Here is a 21779-nt window from a genome sequence, read left to right as displayed (position 1 = left end):
ACTCAAGTTATGTAACATGTGAATGAGGCAGTCAACAAAGCCTGGTCTGTAAGAGAAAAAAAAAAAAGAAAGACTTGGCAAGCATTCAGACACAAGGGGTCCCATAACCATGAAAGGAGAAAGCAGTACTCAATGACAAAAAGGTGAAATGGATCAGTTTAATGTGAAACCAAGCAGGATTTCAATAGCTTTGCATTCAGGCTAGCGCCACGACACAACCAACTTATTCCAGAAACAGTAAAACTAACAATTTTTCTCCTTAATAACTCATTGGGGAAAAAGATATTTTTGTCCTTGCAGAAGCAACACTAACACTGAACACAGCGTCTTATCAGAGCAGAAAAACAAAAAATATATCATCGGATTCTCAGCATTCAAGTAGTGCAGGGGGTCAGAAGCGGGCCGATCGCAGCATCAAATCCCCCTTCAAACTTATTGTCACATCTGAGATGCAGCCCAGTGATCATTAAAACCCTGGGAATTTCTGTAAAACAATTGAGATTACTACAAAAAGGTTTTCTGACAGAACCAAGTTACACTTCACATCTCATTACAAAAATATTAATCTTATTCAATTCAAAGCCATCATGGGGAACATGACAGTATGAATTTGGGAATGAGGCGTTTAATGGATCATGCAAGTTAAACTTCAATATATTAAATCCAATAATAGTTAACCGTAACGGTCTGAATTGAACCTTTGAAGCAGTGAGATTGAGCAGAAATTAAACTTCCAGCTGGCTATTGAGCGCTTTATTTGGTTTACAAGGACTACAGGAGCGATGCATAACAAGAACCCAAGAGTAACCGTGTTTGTGTGCACTCAATGAGCTTTGGGTTAACACAAACTTTAAAAACAAGAAAAATAACTCATTTACTAAAGTTACGCAACTATACAAATTTAACTAACACACCCTTTCATTGTTTTACAGATGTCGCCTCAATAAAAAATAATGCACTGGTTATCTTTTTCTGTGATCACACATCCATCATGTGCTGCAGGGTGGAAACTCTTGTGGGATGACTATTCTTCTGTGGAAGGGTTAATTCTGAGGAGGAGGGGGTGGTGGGGCAGGGGGCATGCCAAAGGGGGGCATGCCCGGCACCCCCATCCCCATCATGGTGACATAGTTGGAAGGGTCCATGGGAGGCGGAGGCGGCGGAGGGGCATACATCATGCCAGTTGAGCCTGGAGGAGGGGGAGGGGGAGGAGGAGGGGCACCTGGGGGTAAAGGGGGCTGGACACCAGGGGGAGGTGGCACCATGGATGGTGAACCCATGGGTGGTGGGGGCTGGGCTCCGGAGGTTGCAGACTGCTGGGGCTGCTGCCATGGAGGCAGGCTGCCGGTGCCAGGGCTGGACGTGGTGGTTGTATCTGTGGGGTGGGGGTCAACTATTTAATGTCATCAAAAAATTCACATGGTCAGCTAAAACTACACCATCAAATGAACAAGCTTTTTAACAATTTATTATGGGAGAAGTGGAGATGCTATTTGTTCCTGAGTTCTACTTGACAAGGCTACATAAGGCCATCCCAACTTCCAGTGTGTTTAGTCTTCAGCTGAGAAGCCACGCTCGAGTATGTGGCGCTTAACCGCCATCGCTCATCACGTTGCTGCACTCGAACTGGGAGAGCCTTAACACCGTGAATAAATACAAGTGTTGATTTCATAAAGTAAATTATATATTCAGAAGGCTATAACATTTAATTATCTTAAAACTCCAGTTTTAACTCTTCAACTCTAGTTTGACCTAACCCACACCACTTGTCAAACCCTTTAAAAAAGAAAGAAGTGATCTTTTTGGGTGTAATTGGAGACGGTTTGTCACTACCCCTCTGTCACAAGCCCCTCCCCACTGGTCTAAATAGTTTGAACCATCAAACACAACATCACTGTGCACATTGAAACCAAAAAACATTGAATGATTTATTACTCTGTTGCCACGGTAGCGGTGTACTGGTTGCCATGCTGCTGGTGGGAGGGGGTGGTGGAGCCTGCTGTTGCCACGGCGGAAGGGGTCCAGAGGGAGGAGGTGGTGGCTGGTTGCTGGGGGGAGGTGGCGGAGGCGGCATCATGCTCATTGGAGGTGGCAGCAGACCTAGAAAGGAAACCAATACAAGAAAGACCTTTATATGCAAAATCTAATTGATTATCAACTGATCATTGGCTACGCTAGTCGGTAATGCCAATTCTTTTGTGTGTGTGTGTGTGTGTGTGTGTGTAGGAGTCAATTTTGACCCCAAGAACAGTAATTAATACAGCCCATATAAGGTCCTCTTTCCTGGCTTGTTTTTGTAGATTCAAATATTGGCCGGAGCGTCGTCACACTTTTTTAAATTTGGAGAACCTCCTAAAAATAAACTTAAAAAATAAAGTTAAATTTGTTTTTTCTAATCAAATAGATGCCATCATCAAATGGTCAGCTGTGTTTCAGCAGTGTGTCATGCTGTAGCCTATATTTGTTTTAATACACGAGTGAAATATTAAGTCAAATAAGCAGTTCAGTTGCTGATTACATTGAAAAGTCAAAACAGCTAATGGCAAAACAACATTTGATTTTTTTTAAATTTAGGTTTCATGCTTTCTGTTCTTGACTGAGACTTAATTATAGAAATTAGAGTTCAGCCTCATTGCCTCGAGGTGTCCTGTTATGTCAAACCAGTACGACGTAAGCTCTTACCCATGGGATGTCCATGAGGTCCTGGTCCCTGTCCCATGGGAGGAGGAGGGGGCTGCATCCAGGGGGGAGGCAGACCATTCGGGTTGGGGGGCATAGGAGGACCTCCCATGTTCGGCATGGGGGGAGGGTAGCTATGGTGTCCTCCATGGCCGCCAGGTGCCCCGTGCATGCTATGGAAGTTCCTGCTCTCAGACTGACTGGAGCTCATCCAAGGAGGCCGGCTCTGCAGCACACGCACAGTGGAGGTTGAGGACTTGCATCTACACACTGGCACGTTGATGAGCATGGACTGACAAGTGTTACAAACTCACTGATTGCTGGTTATTGTTGAGTCCCGAGGACCGCTGCGACCCTCCATGGCTGCTGGAGTGTCCTCCACCAGATGTGGGAACCGGGGCCTCCCCTAGTTCGGCCATCAGAGACAGATATTCCTTGTCCATACGAGCTTTGTCCTGGGCCGACTGAGGAGGCTCGCCACCTGTCGCTCTGTGGGCAGCGAATGAGCTGCACAAAGAAAAAAATAAAACGCTGTTACAGAAAGATCAACACCACTATTTGAAAATGGGTAATTTGTGATTGAACCAACTGATGGTCACCTGGTGTACTTGCAGTCGGAGGAGATGTGGCCTGCTCCACCACACTTTGTACAAAGGGTGGTGTTGGTAATGCTGCGTGGCTCCGAGTTCTGCCAAGGACGAAGGATCCTAGAGAGACAAGTGGGTACATTCTGTCTTCAGGGGTGCTCTGTAGTTCATACTGAACTTTCTCCACCAAACATCTCACACTGAATTTTGCAGAAAGCTCCAGTACTGACCTGTTGTCATCTTCCCTCAGTGTGCCGTTGAGTCTGGCGAGCTCCCTCAGCTGCATCTTCCGTAGGTCGTTCTGATCCTCGGGCGTCTCAATGCCTTGCTTCAGAATGTTGCGAATCTGTGGACACGGATTTGTCAATGTGAATGTCATTTTGGAGCCGAGAAAACGTGCAATGTCCATCAGGTGTGCAACGGAGGATCAACCTGCTCTACAGCTTTCTTGACGTTCTCCATTGTGTTGGCAGTGACCAGGGCGTGCAGAGGCTCGTCTTCCCCGGGCAGCATCTGTCCGTCCTTCCGTCCCACCTTTCCCTCCTTCACAGAACCCTTTCCCCGGATCATGATCTTGGCGCAGCACTCCTTTTCAATGTTCTTCAGTGTATTACCACTGGTAAAATGGGAAAAATGGCTTAGGATCAACCGTGCTGGCTGATAGGATAGGATAGTAATAATTAGTCTCACTTACCGTGGTCCAATCAGCAGACCAACAAAGTTTATTTCAGGGTATTCGTCTTGGGGGATCATAACCTTGTCGTTGACTCTGGTGGCTGGAGGTCTGCGGGAAAGAAGTACAAGGTTAACATTTAGTTGAAGTATTGATCAGCTGTTTGAACTGAATTTAATGGGTTTGCAGCATTTTTTGTTTAGATATGACATTATAAACCACAAAACCATCTCACTCGCTCACACACACACACACCTAGGGGTGCAACGGATCACAAACCTCATTGTTCAGTTCCCGGTTCAGATAATTTTTCAGATGAACATAGTAAAAAAGGGAGGAATCAAACTTGCTAGCTATAGTTTTTACATAACAAAAATATGGACGCATCTAATTGAATGACTCCTGACAGATGAGAGGCTTTCCGTTCCGTTTCTGCTACTACTCGTTCGCCCGACTACTGCGTGCAACATCAATTCAGGGATCCAAACGAATCGATCCGTGATCCGTTACACCACTAATTAAAACTGAATATCTATAGCTAAAGAATGTACTTGTAGTCGGCAGGAGGCTTGAAGTCTGGGTTGAGTCCAACCATCTCGGTGATGAGGGAGTGACGCTCTTCCTCAATCTTCTTTCGGGTGCGATACTCACGAGTGTTTAACCTCTTGCCCTCGCTGTTGTAGATGGGCTCGGGAGAGGGAGACCTGAAAGTTGCAGACAAAAGACAGGAAAGACATCATTGATACCTTTCTAGAAGTGGAGCTCTGCCAATTACAAAAAGGCTACCTACAGCTAACAAAGTCTTTAAGAATTTAAGATCTTCATTGAAAATTGTACCGATATGCCATAGAAAATATGTTAAAGAAATAAGACCATTTTAGAAATTTGGATCTACTGAGATAATTCTCAGACTATGCGACTCATGGCCAGTGCAAGAGCAAACTCAAAATCAAAAAGAAAAGGCTGTAGGAACTCTGCACTGACACTTGGCTGGAATCTATTCTTTTATACATTTCAGGGTAAAAGGAGCAACCAAAGCTGTATAGTGGTAATTAACCCAATATACCAGATGGGCAGCAACCACAAAGAGAAAAAAAAATGACACGGCCATAACTTAACCTGCATACAGGATTGTTGGCCTACAAGAAAGGAAAGTTGGGAGGTAAGAAAAAAGAACTAAAGCAAAATTTGCAATCCTAAGCAGAAACGCTGTCTTTGAGAGTTGCTTGGTGTTGGCGTGGCGGAAGAGGTCCGTACCTCCCCTTGGATGCTGAAAACCTGTGTTGCTGCGTTAAGGAGGCTCTGTGCTTGAAAAAGGGTTAGGTTGATGTGGGGTAATTTGGGTTAGAGAAAAGGAATTAAGATTAGATATCCACCTTTTCCTATGCTCTCCCATCAGAGAGCCACATTTGTGTCCATGTGACGTGAAGAGTACAAAATAAATAGGCTTTTTGCTTCAAGCTTCCAACGGTGACAACCTGAAACACCCCCAGTTGTCACTTTAGACTGGGGAGTGATTGAGAGTGCTGCAGCTCTGCAATCAACTTTTTGGTTGCTGTGGAAACGTCCGATTATGGAGAGAAAGTCTATATACAATGTTCAGGCGACAGGGACTCTAGCTAACAAAATGTTACCTTCACACATTCTAGAGAGAGGCACATCCTGTGGGAACAGATCCATATGGAAACTAGGTTATAAACTGACCAGATTCTAGCAGCTTTCTTCAAGACCTAAAGAGTCTGGCTGGAAAACTGGAACATGCTCCCTCTGGGTGGAAGTACTTAAAGCCACACAAGGGGGAAAAACCAGAGAAGACCAGCCACAAATAATTTGTTACGTCTAAACCAAAACCTATTGATAACTGTGGGCTACAGGCCATGAGCCCAATAACCACTGGCAAAAAAGGTCCAAAAAAGTGAGGGAAGGCATTATAGATTGATAGGACTGAGATCCTTTTGGTACCAACCAACTATCCTGAAAGAGTCAATTCATCGGAACAATTACAACTTTAAAGCTAAAAAAGATTGGAAATAATAAAAGCTAAGAAAAAAATTGTATTACAGTTAGTGTGGTGTTTAGACCAAAACCTGTTCGAGGAAAGTCTTTAAACATTATGCATCATGTATGTATTTGTATATTCACACAGCACTGTACATCAGACACATAAAACAAGCAGTGGGTGAAACAATGATGCATAAATACTACATGGCTTAATCTGAGACAAAGACTTAAGTTAACTGTCAAATAAAATGAGAAATACGGTGCAAATATGTATGTTCTGGCAGCGATTTGGTTAAGGATCTCATCTGAATTATATCTCCACAACCTATTGCTTGCACCTTCATACCTCCCATCGAATTCTCAATTCAACTATTGGTTCACAGTTGGTCAATACATCTTAATGAAACTAATACATTAAGAATTAAATAGAAAAAGCTGAACACATACACTAAAATCAAGGAAATAATTTGGCTCTGTGCAAACTTCCCCCTCTGTTGAAAAACAAGAGATTGTATACATTTTTATACTGGCAGCTAATTGTTTAAAATCCTTTAAGTTTGCAGCCAATAATTTCACTGAAATGTTTTTCTAATCAATCCATTTAGAAGAGGAAAAAAGTTGGCCTTCAAACGGTATTTGAAACATGAATATGCATTCAATTACCCCATTATACAACTTTAAATTATGTATAATCATGTCCAAATATCAAAAGTCCCAAGTATGTAACCAGCCATATCTATATATTGTAGGCAACCATATCCTTTTTTACACAAACTTGTATTTGTGTGGATAAATTCTACTCTAGCACTACCCTCTGAAACTATGAACAACAATTTAAAAAATGAAGCGATTGCTTAATAAACTCTACATCTGCCAGCTAACAACCAAATAAATAGTGAAAATTAACACATGTCTTCCAAAAAGTCAAGAAGGTAGAGAAAATGTTACTGTTCATGGGATTAATCTTTTTCCGACCTGTCCTCAGGGTTAACAGGGATTCCCAGGTCTCCTGTACGCAGTTTACGAGTCTGGTCTTCAATCTGCAGTTGGACTGGAAGAATTCAGGTTAGGAAAGAAAAACAAGGATGGAGAGAAATGTGGTTACCACAACAACATCAGAGAGACATGGCTCTGTACATTAGAGCACGGTCTCACACATTACTGAAGTAAAGACAAATGGTGAGTCTGTTACGCCAAAAATAAAGAGATCAAATGAATATCTGGTAAGGCTAAAGCATGGAATCACTTATTCATACGAGATTACATCAGAGGAACACATTACCCAATGTTAAAATATTCGAGGTAATTTACATCAGTATAGACCGGACTAACTTTTTGTCCGACAATGATTAGACATGGAAAAATATCTGTAAATACCTAGACCACGATTCCTAAAAATGCCTGCTAACCAACCACTGCTCCACTCCTTCATTAAGAAGATTCACATAATGCAACATATTTTGGCATTGGCATTGAGGGCACATCAGGTCTATTTATCTTGAAGGTTTTATAACAAAAAAAAGGTTACCATAATAACTCTTTGCACTCTATTGACTAACACGGAAGGGAAGCAGTGAAACACAATTCTTACACATAGAAGGCAATGAGAAAATAAATCAGTCAGTCAGTCATCCCATGCACATTATGAAAGTTGTAATGAAATACCCCCCAATCAGAGAGCTTCACCGGCCACAGAAAAAATTACTTTGGATTAAAAAGATGAATACAGGCCGTGGGAAATTTGGTGCAAAACAATTTCATCTGAAAAACCCTTTCCTTGAGCTGTTTTAGGGAATCTACTGAATGAGGAAAGGAAAACAATAAGTGACCAACAGAAGGTGGACACGAATGAATGTTTACATACCAAAGAAGTACAACCATTACCAATGACTGCCCAAATCAAGAATGATGTCGGTTATTGACAAAAATGACTTAAGGTTCAGGACACCTTGTTGAGGGCTTGCGAAGGCAGTAGGTCAATGCTACACTGCTGCTGGAAGGCATTACAATTTTGATTTTTCATTTGATTTTACAGGCCAAAGTAAGAGCACAATCACATTGATCAAGATTTACCCAATTTGTAGTTCCCACTAAATTCCCATGATGAGTAACTTAAACATGTTAGATTGATTTGCCATTGAAGCAGCATTGTGCACAATTTGACTAATAGAAACAGAAGCACACTTTGGCATGTCCCAAACATTATGAGTAACGCCTCCATGCACAGGAACAATACTGATGTGCGGGGATCAAGCGAGACGGTGAGTAGTGACCTGCACCCCAGGACAGCTATCAGCAAGCAGTGGGATTTGAATGACTATCTCAAACTCCTCTTAATAATGGGTGACCAATGGAATAAAAGACCACTGCCATTAAAAGAAAAATATCATCAACTCACAACTTACATAGTCAGGTTATATCAATTGATCATTGGAAATAATGGATTTGTCTCAACAGTTGATGCCAAATTAATGTCACTTTGAATACAATGAAAATTTGACTAAAAGCTTGTAGTTAGTAAGGCGTCTCTAACTGTTGGGAAGTCAGCAAAGAGGACATACATGTTAAATCAATAGTTGTGTGCACCATGTAAGAACTAAAACCGCAAACACAGGTAATGAAACATGTTATGAAACAGACCTGCATTCATGATTACAGTAATACCGCAATTCTAAATAATGAATTGGTGTCTGTGTTTGAATTTAAAATTTACCTATATAGGCTCTCTCTTGATCCCGGGTCAATCCAGGGGGAATAACAGTGGGCATGCCCGGTATGACAGTCTTCTGATCAGGCGTCTCGCTGCTCCAGCGACTCTTCTTCCTTGATTTCTTCTGACAGAAATCTACCGGGGAAAAGGGAGATATTATCCTCGTTGACTGTAGAGATAGGAGACGTTACGGGGATGTAACGTGACATAAATTCCATCGCCACTCCACTCGATATGCTTATCGATAAGTAATGTTAGCAGGTGAGGGGAAATGTGACGTTAACGCGCCACGCTGGACTGAATACAGTAAAACTATTGTTATTTAAGAAAGGCCAAATGTGCATTTTACCTATATACCCATTAAACACATGTTTTACATAACGTTAACTTTTGTTAATTTCAAGCAAAACGATTTCATTCTTCCGTTAATAACGAACTTCTGAGACGGCGGAGAAAGTTAACGTCAACATAACGTTAGCTATCGTGGCGTCCCTTTATTAGCCTAACGTTTAGGGCGCCCATGTTTGCTAACATTATGCCTGTTGTGCAAAGCGCTACACATTGAACATGCTCTATGAGTATTAAATTTAAAGTTGTGTGTTCAGTCAAACGTAACGTTAAGTGTAAAACACGAGAGCGGCGTTCTCCATTTTGAGCAAGGCCGGGGCTTTACGTGGGGGCCTTTAGCTTCGGTTACTTTGGCTAACATGGCTAACGTTAGCAGCGAGTCTGTACGTTTACCTGCTTTGGCCATTCCTCCACCCACAACTGGTTGTAGTGGAGCCTGGGTCGGAAAAGCGGCCACGGGGTTGAACTGAAGAGGTTGAGGAAATGATACCGTTGGCATCGGGGGCTGGAACGCCTGCAGAGAAGGGAACGGTGCAGGCGGCCCCGGTGCTGGCATCAACCCGTTCCCCGCACCAGGCCCGGCGTCAAATCCTCGTTTAGCGCCAATGCTGGGGTGCAACTTTCCTAAAGGTGTTGCGTTTGCGCCCGTGGCCATTTTCGGCGTACTAAAAGGGCTTAGTTACTGTTGAACGACAGTTGACTCAGGTTTAAAGATGGTTGAAAAAATATCAAACAGCGTTGACTTCCATCCACTATCACGTTACTTTAATCAAAATGGCGCCCGACGGAAAACCACAAAAGATGCACCACGGACGTTGGGGGATGATCCGCTGTAGTATGACCCATTCCTATTGGCCAGACCAAGCCCCTCCCTATAGGCCAGGTTATCTTGGGCAAAGCTTTTCTTTTTTTAAATTCCCAAATCTAATAATCTTTCTACCAACAATTTCCTTATATTTCTAAATATGGCCGAAACTTATAGTCTTATAAATTATATGGTCATTTGTTTTGAAAAACACTTTGTATCTCACCAGGGCAAAATGAAAAGAACTGAATCAACAGTGACAGAATCAAATAATTGGAATTTATCCTCCAGATGGCAGAGCATCACTAGCATATCTGGCAGGGCATTTTAGCTACTGACAGACCGCTTTTTCGTACCTTCAACAGGTTATATTGTGGAAATGAATTCAGTATTGGTCAAAGTTGCCCAATAGACATGTGCATGCTAATGTTACTGTATGTGCAAAGTCAGTATCACCCTATTAGGAATCAGGAAACGTTTATTGCTAATATGTTGGACATAGATGGAAATTACACCTCATACAATCTTTTCCTTCTTCTCACCCCCCCACCCCCCCCCCCCAGTGGTCAACCCCCAACATATGTTTTTATTGTCTGTTGCACGTTCACTGAATGTCGTTTCACAATATACCTGATGATATAGCACAATGAACACACAAGTCAGTTTTGTACTCGAGACCGGCTTTAATTATAACCTTGTCGTTCAAAATCAAGAAAAATAGCACTGTGAAACGCTGACATATGTGAAGGAAGTTTCATAAGTGATGGTTCATAATTATCACAGCAATGAAAATCTATTAAATGTAGCTATTTACAAAAAAAAAAGTTTACAATTCCATTTGATAAAAAGTACTTAATTTCACAAAAGGTTTGATGTAACTAATACTAAGGTTTCACTGTTTAACTATGAAGGTCCGTAATTAGGTACAGTTGTGACATTTAAGCCCACAGATTAAAAAAAAAATGTACGTGACGCATACAGTACTCCATCTGTCGCTGCTCCGTTACGTATGGGGTAACAATGGTAACTTACACAAAACAAACACATAGCAAAATGTTAAATGCTGCTGAAAAAAGTATTAGTTAAATCCAACTAATAATGACTATCCTATAAAACATGCAACCATGCACTATTCATTTGTTTCTATTTGAACTAAAAAGTATATAAACATTAAACTTTTTCCAGATTCCTTCTCATCAATAGATGTCAGCCAGGCTGTAGATGAACCCCAGTATTTGCAATGCAGCAATACCACAACTAGTGAATAGGATAATGACTAGTGGTCAACTTAGTATCAGTTGTGTATTTTAATGTATTAGCTCATAGCCTTTGTAACGTATTCATGAAACCTACTCATATGCCATTACGGTTGGTAAGCTGCATTGAGCCTCATTCTTAATAACTACTCCTCACATACAGAATTTTGCTTATGATTGTACCACTGAGATGTCATGTGGACGGTTTTCTTTTTCTGTGGATCCAATGGCCCTTCAGCTATCCTATCAATTAAAAGTACAGGCAGCCCCCACCTGGCATTGTGGGACAGGGATTAGTAAGTAAATCGTGTACGATCAGCAGCCGCATGGTCAAAGGTAGAGCTCCTTGGAACGGCGGGCACAGGGGAAAGGCGCGAACGGTCATATGTGAATCCATCTGCCTCGACGGGGACTCTCCGAATCGGACTTCGATCACGTGCGTAGTATGAAGAGACTGGGGCTGTTGGAGGAGGGTGGGGGGGGCACTCGTATGCATCGACGCTAGAGGGGGGCAGACGATCCCTCATTAAAGGTGTGGAGGATGATGTTGATGGAGCAGGCAAGGGGGCGGCGCGGGGTTCCTCAAAATAACTGCCTCCGAAAGCATTGGCCCTGTACTTCTCGTAGTAGTCCACGACACCGTACGGATCCCGTTCCTCGTAAGGCGACCGTCGCATCGGGTAGGCTGGTACCGCGCCATAGAGCGAGCCGTTGCCCCTGTATGCCGCCTCGCTGCCGTACATCCGAGCCATGCTATGGTCAGCAACACCGCTTAAGCCGTAACCGGGGTGCGGCCCGAATCTCATTGCATTCTCGTAGCCCGAACCCCGTCCGAACCCCGGGATGCTGCCGCCGTGACCGGCACCCCGGGAAAAACCATGTGGAGGTGCAAAGCCGGCACCATAATCTGGGTCGCCACTGAAGTCCGGTTGATAACCCCTGTTGCGAGCATGCTCGCCAAATCTCGAGTCATCGAATCCATCAGACTTTGGCTCTGAGCCATTTCTGTGGAAGCCATTTTGGTCTAGGGGACACTCTTTGGACCAGTGGCCTTCCTGCCCGCAACGATAACAACCCGATCGGTCTCCCATTCCCGGCGCAGTACGCAGGCGGCTAGTCGAAAGCTTCACGCTCATCAGTTTGCCTTAAAAAGAAAAAGACTCAATGAGGACCTTCGCCTGCATTAATTCCAAATATTTGACATTTCCTGTCTGGCATACAAAAGTCTAACCACTTGTCTAGTAAAAAGCTGCAATTTACTAAAATATATTATAATGACATGGCTTAAGATTTAAGCATTAAAAAAGGTATTAAAGCTGAAATCCGTAACTTTCCACACATTCTTACCCACTGCAGTTGCAAAAGGGAACTCAAGCAAATAATACAGAAAAGGTCTCCGAGGTGTGATTGACTGTTGCACGCAAGGGAGCTATCAGGTGATGCTAAAACATAATTTAACTCAAATTGTATTTTAAGGGTCCAAGTGATGAAGATTGTCATATTTGCCCGTGTCGCAGAAGGTTCACACATAGTGTGTGTATGTGCAGCTCAGAATCTATGATCATATCCTGCACATCTGTGTGCAAACCAAATAAAGACCAAACAGGAGTGCAAGCACATCTATTTTACACCCATAATGCAGTTTGATTTACAAACATGGCGAATCATTACTTGTAGTATTATACTGACTGTTCTTTCATTAACAAGTAGAACAGGTGTGACCTGTTAAGTCACTAAAAGGAGCCCATTTGTTAATCATTTGAATCCATACGACAAACCCAAAGACATTACGGATACCAGCTTTAAAACTACTAAGAGCTGCCTCGCTTTCCTCAGCTTGTTATCTTTGTTTTTTCTTGATACTTACCTGTATATCCATTACTTACCCATTCAAACCACAAGAACAGAATGATACATTATTGATAAGACAGAAAAAGGTTAACTCCCTATTAACCCCAACCCAAAAGTTCACCTTTAAAAGCTGTGTTGTCTAACTGATTAATGGCCTCCACGGCATCCTCCATACGATCCATGTGAACAAAAGCATAGTTTTTTACTATGTCACACTCTGCCACAGCGCCAAACTCTTCAAACTTGGCCCTCAGCTCCTGGTTGGTGCAGGCAATGTTGCCGACGTGGAGTTTGGTGGACCCTTTCGACTTGCTGCGGCTCATTTCTACATTCATTGGCATGCCATTTAGCTCATAATGGTGGAGGTTGCTGATGGCTTCCTCTGCCTCTGCTTTGTCGTCCATGTGCACAAAGCCAAAATTCTTGACAATAGTGCACTCCCCGATCTTGCCATATTGGGAGAAAAGAGAGCGAAGTTCATCTGATGTGGTGTCTGGCGACAAGTTCCCAATGAATATTTTCACCATTGTGGAGCTTCCACGTCACTAAGGGAGAAGAGAAATCAAGATTGGAATTGTAAACAATATCATTACAGCACATGTATGAAACCTGCAATTTTCCTCCTACAGATTCAGAGTCATAACTCTTGTTGACAGTCGTTTCAAGTTCATATTGTGTTTAATGCAACATAAAACACTTCTAGAACACTTGAAAAATAAAAAGCAGCAGAATATTTAATGTATCCCATTGCGGAAACATCTACTCTACGGCCTACCTTTAAAGACAAGTTAAAATCCTAAAACTAAATATGACAATAGAAAAAAAAATCGCATGTATATCTGGCAGATTTTGACATTATTTAATTAGATGACTGATTGGTTGTACACTAAAACGTTTAAGGACCGTTATTATATACATAGTGAATAGTACATTAGGCTATTACTAAAGCGTTTAGTAAGCTGAGAGACCGTGCACCATGTGTAGGCCTTACAACAAACCAGTGGCTCATTGAACCATCAAACACTTATTGAAACAACGGGTCGTGTTGATTAAGCAGTCACACTCATACACGAGAAAAATATGTTTTTCCTTAACAGTCACAGGGCCGTTGTTTAGCTAAAAACGATTTTGTGCAAATCCCAGTATCGATCGAGAATCGACATGTACGCCAAATTGTCTGCGGAACACGAAGAACGGGTTCGTAAATAAACGTTATATTTTTGTCTAGTAACGCTAGAAAACGTCATACGTTACCAACTCGTGTGAACTTGATAAGACTGTTTTGGACCGTCGTTTTTAATGAAGACCATAAGCTCCGCTTATATCAACGTTATTTAAATTAGCATTAGCAGCTAACAAACGTAGCGCTCGTCACGTTAGCGGATTTACCAAAATGGTGGCGTACCAGTTCACTCTAACGTTGGACCACGATGTTGTATTTTAGTCGATTGAAAAAAATACGATATTTCACATCTCAACCCACGCGTGTCGTCCTTCGCGGCACACGCAGACAGCATTCGGGTTTACAACCGTTTAAGTTACAACTTTAACTTAGTCCGTACAACAGCACTGCGAATCCGTAAAAAAAAAACATGTCCGTTTTAGGCCTAGCAAGCATTTGTCGGTAGCGGAACAACGTTGGCTAATTTTTAGAACAACGATGCTTTTAATAAGTTCATTGCGTTGCGTTGGATCATTTGATACCTTTTAAAAGCTGCGATGTTCGCCTTGTCCCTCGTTGAATGAAATGCCAACCACTGCTTTACCGACTGACATTGACGAAGAAAGCCCGTGACCATGAAAACACTATGCCAAAGACACACAGCTAGCTCGGTTAGCACTTTGGGAGGGACCGCGGGGCGTCTGTGGGCGGGACCATAAGCGAGATAGAAGAGGGAGAGGCGGACGGTCCGGGGCCTGCACGCATGGGCGAAGATGAGACGGAAACGGTGGGACCAACCGGAAGTAAGCACATCCCATGTCCCGTCGCTTTGGGACACACCTATTGGCGACCCTTATTTTACAGTGGAACAAAAATAAAGAGGTAGTTACGTGCTAGTTACCCAGTTATCTATTTTGCACTCGACAGTGACTCTTTAACTGTTGAAGCATATCTAATCCAACATCTGGCAAAGTAATCCAGTTTATTGGTGTATTTTGAAACACCTTTTTATGTAGATATGCAATTTATTTACATGTCGCCAGCTTATATTTAGAAAAATGAATACAGTAACTAAGATTAGGCTCTATTTTCTACCTAACATAAAATAATAGACTTGAAGACACTAGAAGATAATTATGGCTGTCATAAGTGTTATAGATGGTTTTGTATTCTCTGCCATCTGATAGATAAAAGAACAAGATACAAAATAAAAATGTTCTTTCCTGTACCAATACGTGTCTTAAGACCCCTTGAATACTGGTAATCACTGATCTGTGCAAATGTTGCATAGAAAATGTAGATTTTTATTTGATTATTCAAAAATGTTCTTGTCTAAATACTATTTAGTCATTAAAAACCAAGCCACTGCAACATTAAATGTTATCCATACTATAATACACCCTGTTTCAATAATAACAATACTTTCATTCAATAACTACTCAAAGTTATGAACCTTGACCAGACACAATTAGATCAGGTTTCTTTCTTGTTCTCCAAAAAAATAATGTTATTTAAAATGTGATTAACTTGTTTATTCATGCCGGTAGTTTTACAGCTAGTATGAATATCCACCTATTTACCAAACCAAAGCAAAGCACCTACTACAGTAGCCCTGTGCCACTGGACTTCCACTCCCTCAGCCCAGAGTGCTGCCTCATATTCCTGGATTTGCTCGAGCATATGAACGTCCATCCCAAACACATCTCCAGATGTAGGCTTATTTTCTATTCATGTTACAGGCAAGGACCAAAACAGTCATGTCACTTTACACATCACATGCATGTTATCCCTCATTCTTATATGCAAAATCTTTAAATCAGGAGTTGATTTCTGATCTGCACACTTGTTATAAAAAGTATATTTTTGTGTTAATTTGAAAAGAAAATGATGGAATGTTTGTTTCAACTTAAAATACGTAATAACTGTCCTAAAAAGTGTCCCAAGTGAACACTTAGCCACGTCAGTTTTATGGATTTGGTTCTTTATTATCTTTTGCAGTGTGGACCGCTGAGTCTATTTATGCACATCCTTGGATTCTCTCACCCACTTGACCGCTTATTTAGTACAACACCCTTCCAACCAAAACGGTTTACGCCGAGACGACATACGCCGGACACGTCCTCACTGTCACAGCACATCGATAAGACACCAATGAAGATCATTTTTGAAAAAACATTTATACAATTTCATATAACTGATAAGTCCTGTATGTGTCTAAGAGCACAGTAAGCTTATTTTGCACTATAAGCAACTAATGCAGTACAGGGTTAAACCCCATCCCATTTAAAAAAGGAAAGTACATATTTTGAAACAGAAGCCGAACAATTTTTCTTCATCTGAGAAAAAAGACAACCACACACACAAAAAAGAACATGGCCAAAAACTGAAGTGGAAACCTGCAGAGTGAGTGAACATATTATGGTTTTATACATAATACATTGAAAACAGTGCCATTCATTCTTAGTGAACAGGTTAAGTAAATTTCGAATGAAAGAGCAATTCATCGGCAGGACACAGACATCTCTCCTGCCCCAAAGATGGCGGGGAATTTCCCATCTTAGTTTTCCGCACCTTGCTCAGACCGATGGATTCACGTAGCTTGATATTGACTGCAAAGGTGAAAGTCCTGTGCTTCACAAACAGACCTAGAAAGAGAGCAAATTCCCTTTTCAGAACCCTGACTTAAACCCCCACTATCTTCACAGGAGTAAACACCTTAACAAATCCGAGCTACAATGGATTTCAGAGATCCCAGTGCCCGGTACTGTCTTACAGTTAAAGGACCCACCCTTGGGAGAACTAACTAACCATCACAGATTGCTCACTATGTTGCTCACCTTGGCACCGAGGATTTAATAAGGCGCATAACGTGGCTCGAAATGATCCTTGGGTCGCGGAGCAGCGTAGGCGCCCCGGGGGCCCGACGCCGGGGACTGCGTTTGCTCGTAGCCCGCTGAGGACACCGGCACTCGTCGGATCGGGCTGCGGTCCCGTGCAAAGTACGCGGCGGCCGGTGAGGATGGAGGCAGTGACCGAGGGTCGTATGGATCTATACTGGAGGAGAGCTTTGAGAGGGAGGAGGGAGGAGGTGGGGGAGGGGGGAGAAAGGACATCCGACGATCCTCAAAATAGCTGGAGCCGTACGGGCGAGCTCTGTACTTCTCATAATAGTCAACACTGCTGTAGAGGCGGTCGCGGTCGTAAGCTGGTGACCTGCCGCCGTACCGATCCCCCAGCTCAGCCCCGTAGCCACCGAGCCTGCGAGGGGGGGGCGGCATCCCGCCCACGTAATTCGCCCTACTAAACGCAGCGCCGGCCATGTAATCGGCTGCTGAAGAGGCCATCTCGTAGCCGCCCCTGCCATAACCATGGACGTGCGGGGGACCTCGACCGCCGTGACCCCTTGTGTCATCGCCGTGGCTACTGTTCCCACCGATTGGACAATCTTTCGACCAGTGACCATGTTTCCCGCAGACATAGCAGCCAGTGTGCTCTCCCATTCCTGGGGCGGTGCGAAGCCGACTGGTGGACAGCTGTACGCTCATCAGCTTGCCTTGTAGGGAGAGAGAAGACACGCATGAGACCGCGGGGTTCTGACACGGTAACGCTTTTACCGACTACAAAAACAACGATAAATGCATTTTGCCGACAATCACTGAGCAAAGGCATGAGCTGTGCCAGGTTCAGGAGATTTCTGCCCTGTTCACCACTGCCAGAGGTTCTACAAGAGACATTGGCAAAGTTTAACGTCGTCGCTCTCCGTCCACCTGGTCATTTAAGTTCAAAGAAGCCGGTGGATTATACTTGACGAGAGTTCTACAGCGACAGAACTTCGTATTTATTGACAGCAAAGACAACTAGCTCCCCCTCGCCAAAAAGTTCACCTTTGTAGGCGGTGTTGTCCAGCTTACTGATGGCGTCCATGGCATCCTCCATTCGCTCCATGTGAATGAAGGCGTAATCCTTTACTATGTCACACTCCACCACTGTGCCAAACTCCTGGAACTTGGCCCGCAAGACGTCAGTGGTGACCCCTTCGCCGAGGTTGCTGACGTGCAGCTTGGTGGTGGATTTGGGCCTCCCTTTGCTCATCTCCACATTAATGCGCCAGCCATTTAGCTCGTGCTGGTGGAGATTACGGATGGCCTCCTCCGCCTCCGACACATTGTTCATGTGTACGAAACCATAGTTTTTGACAATGTCACATTCAGAGACCTTTCCGTACTTCTCAAAAAGCTCGCGCAGCTCCTCGGGTGCGGTATTGCAGGCGAGGTTGCCAATAAAAATCTTCACCATGATGAAGTTCTGTGTATCCTAGGATAATAAAAAGGCTGATTACTTATGTAAAACCACAACAAATATTTATTGACAGAAGGTAATTGAGACGTCAGCAGTGCAATTATTAAATATCTAGCTAAAACTATAGAGGTCTAGTGTCATCACTGTATCAGATTTTCACATCATAATTATCTTAGTGTTTTCACACGTTGGAGACTAATCATAACTTCACAAGAGCATGGTTTACATTATAAATGCCTGACAACATTATTCAAAATATATATATATATTTTTTAACATCACAGTTGTCATTAGCTCTGCTTATTTTATTTAAACTGTTAGAGCGGTAAAGATTCAACTTTATTAGCCATTTTGGAGGAAGAAAGTAGAAAATGGGTGGTGTCTTTGACAGCACCAGGGGACATTGCAAAATGTAGGTGGTGTGGCTCCTTTATCCTTAGAAACCAACACATTGGATCCAACTGTCCAAAGTTGAAATAATTAGTGTATTACAAAAAATTGGGCTTGAGTTTAGTACAAACCGATGTCCCATCTGATTCTGAAGAGGGTTGGTTAAAATATTAGAATAATAACATATTGCATATTATCATTTATTTTGAGTAATGTCCCTGGACAATATGAAATCAGGCCAATTCAGTTAAATATCAATGTATCAGCACGCTGCTCTCTTGTTATTGCCATACTCGCTCAGAATACATCAAAAAGTAGATCACGGGTTACAGTAAAAAAAACGTGTTTCCAAACATCTTAACTTTAAATATGAAATTATGTCAAAACCATATCGACAATCATCATCTATCTTGCTTTAATTGCTTAACATTACGTTACATTCAAATGTGCTTGACCCTTTTATAATTAAGTTTCCTTTGGTTTTGTTGGTCTTTATCACTTCTTTTTTTTAAACTTAAGAACATTCTCTGTGCCCTCGCGTGTCATATTAACCAGTGCTAAGTTAAACCCCTTTTCCCGTTTTCTCAACATATGTTCTAAGATCTCAAAATGTATTTGGTAGTGCTGGAAGTCGACTGCTCTGACACCTGTATCGGTAAAACTTTATGGATATACTCTGACGGTAACCATCACTAGTTAGCGAGTAACGCTCACTGTCTTTCACGAGACATCTTCCACACCGCTTATCCTTGGAGGGTCCGGACATAGATACAGACCTGAGACAGATACACACAACCATTCATTCGACCTGCGGGCAATTTAGAGTCACCAATGAACCTGACCCCCAGCCTGTCTTTGGACTGTGTGGGGGCAGAACCTGCAGACACGGGGTTGGAGACATGGGGAGAACATGCAAACTCCATACAGAAAGGCAGCGACAGTGCTAACCACCACACCACCCCACTAGAAGATTTAGCCTTGGATATTCGTTGTATTCTCCCATTTGTATATACACACTAAATAAAGTGTTTTTGGAAAGGTTTCGAAATGGGTGATTCAGCATTTAAATAATTATGACGTTAGCGATGGGCCACTTGTAGATGGGGAAATCAGTTTTTTCTACGTACATTTTTAAAATCAACATTTAGGTAAATCTATAAAAGACACCGAATCATATTTAATATCGGCAGGTATACCCAATATAAATAGAAAAGGACTGGGGTATCAGAAAAAATAAATGACTAAACTGTGACACCGACGTCAGTGGTGAGGGATGACGCAGTCATATGGAGCATGTACATAGAGCTTGATTAACGTTACATAAGTTACATCGAATTAACATAACGTATGTTTTTTGGACGCGTAATCATTGAGGGTGGGAAACCCGCTTCGTAAAACGTTCCTAAAAGAACTTTTCAGGGGTAAACGGGTTTTAAAACGGGGGTAAATTTTCGAAAACTAACGGTATTGCTATTTGACGTGTCAGGTAACGTAATATGCTTTGTTGGACCGGTTTGCTATATTAGGTTACCCAATCTAAACTTAGCATAGGTTAATATGACACGTGTTGACACAGACAGAATTGTCAAAAGCCTAAAATGTTTTGAAGACCATCCAAACCAAAAGTAACTGAAATGAGACGGTCCAGCGCGTTTGAGTAACAGCACGTAACGTGAAGCAACTGAAGCGAGAAACTCATCAAAACGTTTACAACGTTGGCCTCTATTGTTGATTAGCTGAGCAAAGTTCGCACAATTACTAATGATACGACTCTGCAACCATTTCTATCCATACTGGGGTAGTTTCGAAACACCAAGGGTCGATGAATTCCACGTCATCTACTGTGTACGTTTGCTAACAAACCGGTAAACATAGCACCGATGAGCCTGACAGCAAGCTAACGCAGCTCACTAGCTAACGTTAGCTCTTAGCTGCTCTCTCGGTGTATCTTGCCTTACGCACAGAACAGCCCGAGCAGTCCAAACGTCCCATTCGTTTATTTGTATACTATGTGTTCAGTGCGCAACGCTCCCATGTTCACCCTTATTTCAGTGTAATGGTGTTTTAAACGTCAGGTGATTGAAGGCGTATGAATTCAGTAAGCTAACACTAACCAGCTAACGTTAGCTAATAACTTACTAGCTAACGTATGGTTGAAAATGTAGCCGATGTCCATTCATAGAAGATACAAAAGGACTCTAGGGTGACAGTTGTGCGTCAGCGACGTCCTAAAGGGCATTTCACCTCTTACTCTAACCTCACAGTCTCTAACTCACCGATTAGACGACGTAGGCCTCAAAACCAATGAATGAAAAGTGAAATGGCTGCGGCACAGCACCAGTGACGCTGCCACGTTTCCTTCTACATCCGCAACCACTTCCTGTCGCGTTACCGCACTCCTACGGTGCAAGTATCCTCCTGGCAAAGGTCCGGGGGAAGAATAAGTATTTTCATCTTACGTAACCAGGTTGTAAGAAACAGGGTCAAGAGACAGAACAATATTAGGCCATTTTTTAAAGACTGCAGTGCAGTAACATTGGAATCTATCAGGCCCATCCAGGTTAGGTTTTTTCTCCTCAGAGAGTAGAAGTGCCTTCCACCTGTTAGGCGAGTCAGGATGCTCACACTAATGCTTTAAGGGAGAGGTCTTGATCACTCTAAGACCTCTCTCAACATGGGTTCCATGTTGCAAGAGAGGGTGTTGAGAGAAAAGTAATGTGTTGGACCTATGTTCAGCCATGACTCTGAATTAGTGGGGAATAACAGCTGACTGTATTTACAACAGGACATTGGAGGCTGGCGAATGGCCGCACACTGATAACACACACACCCCAGCACACAAACACTCACATACATGACACCTGCACATACATCTTTGCACTACACGTGAGCCACTGACTAAAGATAAAAATTGACCACACCGGAGCTATGACAGTTGGCGAAAAACTGATTGGTTGTGACACAACTCACACCTACGTGGTTACCGGTAATGATGTTGACCTGTGACACGGGACTGAC

At 42.7% G+C, this 21779-nt stretch overlaps 2 protein-coding genes and 1 pseudogene across 2 annotated transcripts; all 3 read right to left on the bottom strand.

The window, feature by feature from the left end:
- Positions 1-144: 144 nt before the first annotated feature.
- sf1 (splicing factor 1) lies at positions 145-9811 on the bottom strand. The gene is made up of 12 exons (XM_037478907.2): positions 9392-9811; positions 8654-8785; positions 6916-6991; positions 4491-4643; positions 3961-4050; positions 3699-3882; positions 3497-3612; positions 3279-3386; positions 2994-3186; positions 2683-2905; positions 1936-2100; positions 145-1375 (listed from the first exon to the last, which is right to left on the bottom strand). Exons 1-12 carry the CDS (start codon positions 9651-9653, stop codon positions 1044-1046), a joined length of 2034 nt encoding a protein of 677 aa, XP_037334804.1. The 5' UTR covers positions 9654-9811; the 3' UTR covers positions 145-1043.
- An 801-nt stretch (positions 9812-10612) lies between these two features.
- rbm4.1 (RNA binding motif protein 4.1) lies at positions 10613-14874 on the bottom strand. The gene is made up of 3 exons (XM_037478908.2): positions 14615-14874; positions 13032-13455; positions 10613-12203 (listed from the first exon to the last, which is right to left on the bottom strand). Exons 2-3 carry the CDS (start codon positions 13435-13437, stop codon positions 11353-11355), a joined length of 1257 nt encoding a protein of 418 aa, XP_037334805.1. The 5' UTR covers positions 13438-13455; positions 14615-14874; the 3' UTR covers positions 10613-11352.
- Positions 14875-15589: 715 nt separating this feature from the next.
- On the bottom strand, positions 15590-21184 carry LOC119222343 (RNA-binding protein 4.1-like; annotated as a pseudogene).
- Between the last annotated feature and the right edge of the window lie 595 nt (positions 21185-21779).

The sequence above is a fragment of the Pungitius pungitius genome, chromosome 1 (genome assembly GCF_949316345.1).
Source record: "Pungitius pungitius chromosome 1, fPunPun2.1, whole genome shotgun sequence".
Taxonomy (NCBI): Eukaryota; Metazoa; Chordata; class Actinopteri; order Perciformes; family Gasterosteidae; genus Pungitius; species Pungitius pungitius.
The sequence above is the reverse complement of the archived record's forward strand: the minus strand, read 5'-3'. Positions and strand labels throughout refer to the sequence as shown.